This window comes from Typopeltis vanoorti, chromosome 24 (assembly GCF_054136105.1).
Source record: "Typopeltis vanoorti isolate ZY-2024b chromosome 24, IOZ_Tvanoo_1.0, whole genome shotgun sequence".
Lineage (NCBI taxonomy): Eukaryota > Metazoa > Arthropoda > Arachnida > Uropygi > Thelyphonidae > Typopeltis > Typopeltis vanoorti.
The window spans coordinates 86,930,170-86,936,169 of record NC_143572.1 but is presented as its reverse complement, the minus strand read 5'-3'; the positions used below and the strand labels follow the sequence as shown (position 1 = coordinate 86,936,169).

At 31.7% G+C, this 6,000-nt stretch overlaps 1 protein-coding gene across 2 annotated transcripts in view; it reads right to left on the bottom strand.

The window, feature by feature from the left end:
- Window positions 1–668: 668 nt before the first annotated feature.
- Utx (Utx histone demethylase) overlaps window positions 669–6,000 on the bottom strand; it is an 802,237-nt gene continuing 796,905 nt past the window's right edge. For both annotated transcript variants that reach the window (XM_090413874.1, XM_090413875.1), the window contains one exon: window positions 669–3,550. In XM_090413874.1, coding sequence (XP_090270000.1) covers window positions 3,524–3,550 — 27 coding nt within the window. In that variant the 3' untranslated portion in view covers window positions 669–3,523. The remainder of the gene's footprint in view (window positions 3,551–6,000) is intronic.

The following is a 6,000-nucleotide window of genomic DNA, read 5'->3' as shown; positions in this document are numbered from 1 at the left end:
ATCACATGATTTATTGAGCTGAGTCTATCATCTTCGCATGTTGTCAGCATTTGTGCTGCAACTATCAAGAGTTGCACTCAGAAATGTGGTTTTTGGACTCATGCTTATTTTGACCTTTTCATTAGTTTTTGATGTAGAAAATACATTTTTTAAATTCATGACAGGATGCAGAATCATTCTATACATAAAGTATGTAAAATTTGTAAAACTGCATAAGAAAATTTTCATCCCATCCACCATCTTTAATTCCAGAAGAATACAGGTTTTTTTTTGTTTGTTTGTTTTAAATTAGACGTCTAAAATTTTGTTTTGTCTCAATATATTGTAAATTTGCTATATACCTAACAGAAAAGGTCACAACAGTTAACACATTTATGAGACATTCTGATGTGTTTGTGTAGTATTGAAACAAAAATAAAATACACAGATTTCAAAATCACTTCAATAAAACTAATCGGACAGATACAGAATGTACAACTGAAAACCAGAGTAATGAAGCATGTGACAAGTATCAAATGGACCAGTGACAGTGAAGTTTTGATTTACCGTGTCATATATTGCTGTTTTTACACAAAATATATTATAACTTACAAGGCACCATTTCATTTGTTTCAATTTCTTATATTTATATATAATAACATTGATTATATATAAAATAATATGGAATTTATGAGAAAATGATAGTTGATGGAATATATTTTTTCAATTTTCCATTAAGTTTATGGGGAAAATCTCTAACGGCCAATTTTAGTCTGAGAATAATCAAGAATAATGGCTAGGACTGCAATCAAGTACCGTAAATAGTAATTGACTACTCTTCATACAAGAATCACAAGGGCCAAAATTTGACCTACTGTAAATCTGGTTCTATTATTAAATAGAATATTACTGATCTACCACTTTCATTCAATGAAGGTAATCAACCAACACATTATGACAAATTTGAATCACTGAATCTAATAAATAAAATTAGAGGTACTTTGCACACAGAGAAAAAAACACCCAAGAAGCACAAAGCATATTTTTTCCCCTTCACTTCTGTGTACACACACACACCCAAGCCACATCATTCAACTATTTTGACAAAATTTAGTATGTAAATGTTTCTTATTTTGCTGTAAGTTTTCTGATAAATTCAGTCTTATCAGATTAAAATGAAAGGGAAGACACTTTCTCTATAGTACATATTCAGGTTACCCTCTTCTAATTTAAAGCTAAGTACTAAATTTGAAATATAATCGTTTCTTAGGTTATTTATTCTCCCATGAGAATTTCAGCACCTTGTAGGCCAACTGGAAAAAAAAAAAATTTCCAACAGATATATTTGGGAATATAGAACCAATGAAGTTGGGAATATAGCTGTTTCTTATACTGCTTAAGGTCCTCTGAAAAACTCTGCTCTATCAGACTAAAATAAAGGGAAGATTGGCAAGGTTATTGCATTTTCTATATGCCTTCGCTGATTACATTTCAATCACTTTCAATGAAATGCAGCTGCTTCTTATGGTTGTAAAAGGTCCCCCGATAATTTTGCACAACTGAACCAAAATGGAGTAAAAGGATGTTTAAAGAAAGAAGAAAGTAAAATGTATCAGACATGGCTACAGATTGTGTTGTTTGACTGATTTTGACAATTTATTCCTCAACTTAAAAAAAAAAAATAAATGCACTAAGAAAAAACTCATATGCAAAAAATAGTGAGCTAAGTAAGTACTTGAAAATGAGTGACTGTATTTCAAAATTGGCTATTTGGTTGACATTAATGTACCTCTGAAATTTGAATAATTCTACAACAGCAATACCATTAATTAATAAAAATAATGTCAGCAAAGTAGGCACTTTTAAAATGCAGCTAACCTCCTGCTTGCTCAGAACTTGCTCTTTTTACATATGTAATTTTCTTAAAAAATGAACTTAATATTAGTCCTACAAATACAGCTGCATCTTTTAATTTATCAGAATCGCCCCCCACCCCTCTCTACAAAATCTTTGAAAAGATATGTTTCATAATTATGCGAGATCATAATTCTTCAGTGTTTTAACTCTTTCATACTTTTATTCTGTTTTACATGTATTAATTTTCAAATGATGAACCTCTATTTTAATGTAGAACATTTTTTTTGTTTTTATTATTAATTTCTGAGGGACAGACATTTTTAAATACAAACTGAACGCATAAATATAATAAACATGAAAGAAACAATGTTGCACAGAATTTCCTTTTTTTTTTTTTTTTTTTTTTAATATTTATATGTTCTGTGATGGTGTGAGATCGGTTTCTCACATAAGAAGGCCTCGTTAACATTACAGAATAAGCATAATTTGACACATTAACATGATGTGTCAAGATATGACACCTAATAAAGAAAATGGATTTGATGAAGAATTAACAAGGGATACTTATCCAATTATGGATAGTCAATAAATTTACAATATATAAAAAAAAAAAAAAAATTAAAAAAAAAAGTCTTCAGCTTCCTGAGTTGTAAAGTACAGAACATGAACAGAAATGTTACAAAATACATATAAATACCTTTCTGATTAATGATCAAATAATAACTACCAACCAGAAGATTTACAACTGTGTATTTTGTATAGCAGGACTCAACTGTTTTTCTAGAAATAAATGTATATTACAGAAGAAAGTTATTATTTCACAATATTGTATATTGATACACTGCACACAATGCAGCGGTCTTTACTTACAAAATGTTATAAACATATGTAGTGCTTATATTGACAGAGGGTGGTACAGTTTTATCACAAGGTCTGTTTGCTGGTAATGGCAGTGATCATGACTTGGCATAGGCTAAGATTGGCAACTCCAAAATAACTATCCTTCCCTGAAGAACAGTCCAACAGAAGTGAAGGAAATAATTTCATAAATAAAATATACCAGCAAAGGTAACTGTCCAGAATGTACACCCTTGCATAGCTCAAAAAAAGTTATTTCACCTAAAAACAAATATTATCATGTTGGCTGAACTTTAACAAAATGTGATTTCATATCATATTTGTAACAGTCAACAAAAGGCAGTACACCAAACCTATTTACATAACAATTTCCAATATCTTTCTCAACGCTGACAATACAAACTTTTACATAAGTCCATCGAAGGCTCTGGATCAGTCAAACTGATTCATCAAGCAGTTCACTTCCTCTACACTTTATCTGTAAAAATTTAACTTCAATAACACTTCTCAAATAAGGCGCACAACTAAGACACCTATGAAGAAGTCCAGCAAATGTTCACAACAAAATGGCACAGTCCCTGATGTTATGAATTCCACGTACTCGTCTTCCAAAGAGACTGATAACATCAATCCTTTGCATGACAAAAATATGCATAAATATGTGAAGGCGGAAAATGGTTCCAACAAATGACAAGTCTTGTGTCTTATTTGTGGCAGGCCACTTGTTTTTTGGTGCTAATAATTTACTAGGGTCTTTTACTTTGTACTCTATTTTTGATGTTAACAGTTAATGAAGGGAATATAATTACTTATCAAAGATGAACTGCTGTCATGATGTGCTCGTGGAATGTGGAACCTAAGAGAGAGAGAGAGAGAAAAAAAAATTAATACTTATGGGTTTAATAAATACAAGAAAAAATAGATACAACAAACTAAAATGTATGACATCTGCTATTATACTTTGAAATACTGCTACTGTATTTCAATGTTGTATGATAATTTAACTGGAACCAATACCACACCCAACACAAAAATTATTTAAATCTGCATGCAAAGGGGAACTCTCAAAATAAAACATTTTTTAAAAAATCACATTATTTAAAATACAACAAAAGATTAAGCAAGCATTTCACATGGTACAACCAGGAAATATGTTTCAATGACCGAAGATGATGATAGATGTATGAAGATTTAAAAAATTGATCATATGTAGATTGAGGAAATAATGGTAACAATTGTGTTATGTGCAATGTTTTTTTCACATACCTTTCACAGAGGATCCACAAGAATAGTTGTTACAATGGATGGTTTGCTGTGGTGAATTTCTTTTAGATGCAGCATTGTATTTTGCACAAGAGTTTTGAATAGTTTGTTATAGAAACTAAAGGTGTGTTATAGCAGTGTTTGCTATAATGAGAATCAAATGAAACTATAATCTACAATCCTTTAATATAATCACCAGGCATCTGAATAAGCTTTTTCTACATGCAAGGGATTAATCTACAGAAAATAAAATACTTGTCTATGTTGAAAATGCCTAATGCCAGGAAACCCTTCAATTCAGCAAGCAGTTCACCTTTACTATAGCACAAGTGAGAAAGGGTTTGTTGCAACTTGAAGAAACTGTCATCATCTCAGGAAGAAGCACCCAGAAAATTTCATAAAGTACATAGTTGGTATGGCAAACTGAAAGAACAGGCATTATTATGCTAGAAAACCATAGGCTAATTTCTTGCATATTTGAAAATAATCTGATTAAAAGAAGAATAAGATAATCAATTGGAGGTTTTCTAAAGGCTTCAAAGTGGTAAAGAATTAAAGACAATAATTTCATTACCCAGGAAAATCTGCTGCTCAAGCTCCCAAAAGATTGGAAAGTGGCAATAACAACATACTAACTGAAAAAAAAAAAAAAATGTTATAACAGAGACTGGCTATAATCATTGAAGAATTTCTGTCCTTAGCATCCCCTGGTAAGATAGTAAAGATCAAAGACTAATGGAAAATCAACTCGGCAAAGGTCAATATAGATTCAGGCAGGAAGAAATATCCAGAACTGAGATGGATAGTGAAAAACACAACAGATTTGATAAAGAAATAATATTTTTGTTTTTTATATTTCAAGAAAGCTTTTAATAATATCTTGTGGGAAGAAAAAAGGAAAACCATTGTGAAGAAATGTATCTCATCAAATCTTTGTAAGATATACTGAGCTTCTTTCTATATCTAACACCTAGCCTTTGCTATCATGTGATAATTCAGAAAATATTTCATCTTCCATTATTTCATTCTCCATAATCAACAGGACATGCCTTTTCCATTTCTTATATTTCTAATATTCTGTAAAATAATTTTTGGGTTTCTATGTAGAAATTAATCTAATCAACAGGTGACTAGATTTGAGTGCAGTAGTCTAAATGCAGCCTTATGAAGGGAAATAAAAATCTCCTATCACTGCATGTCAGCATGTTCTTCAACAACCATGTAATCTGACATGTTGTTTGGACACCTTTGCGACATGATCTCTACACTCTGCTATCACCCAATAATCCATGCAATCAATTTCTTGCACACATGAGATCACAATACAGCTCGTGATCTATCATCCCAAAGTGCATGACCTTATACTGGCAGCCATTATTCTTTGCCCATATTGCCAATCTATTTAAGTCATCCTGCAGAAACTCTACACCATCTTTATTCACTACTGCTCTTCCTACCATTGTCATCCAAAACTTACTCCTTAGACAAAAAGTAAATTTAGTAAGATGGCAATGGAGGTTTTTGGTAGTATCACTCACAGTTATTCATCTGGAAAGTCACTGATATAGAATTCCTGATATTCAGCTCTACAATTCAAATATGCCACCTTCAAAGAAGAACATGCCATGCAAAAAAAAAAGCAAACAAATAAAATGCAATAATAGTAATAATAAATGATAATTATTATTACCCGAGTATCTTCATGGAGTCAGAAGACTCAGTGTGGGAAACACACTAACCTCTTATATACATAGTACACCTATCATACCTCTCCTTAAAATCATTCATTGTCAGGACACAACTAATTCTGGCAATCCATTCCACTCATTCACCACCCTCCAAGCAAAAAATTTAGTCCTTACACAACTTACAAGGGTGACCTTAGTTCCCATTCGTCATGTATTGAAAAAATTCCTTAATCATAAGTTTCTACCATATCCCCTTTTTTCCCTGCCAATCAGCTAAACTTTGCAATCCACATATCTTCAACCTACCCTCACGGGGAACATTCCATAGACCTGTCACCATCTTGGTCACTTATCT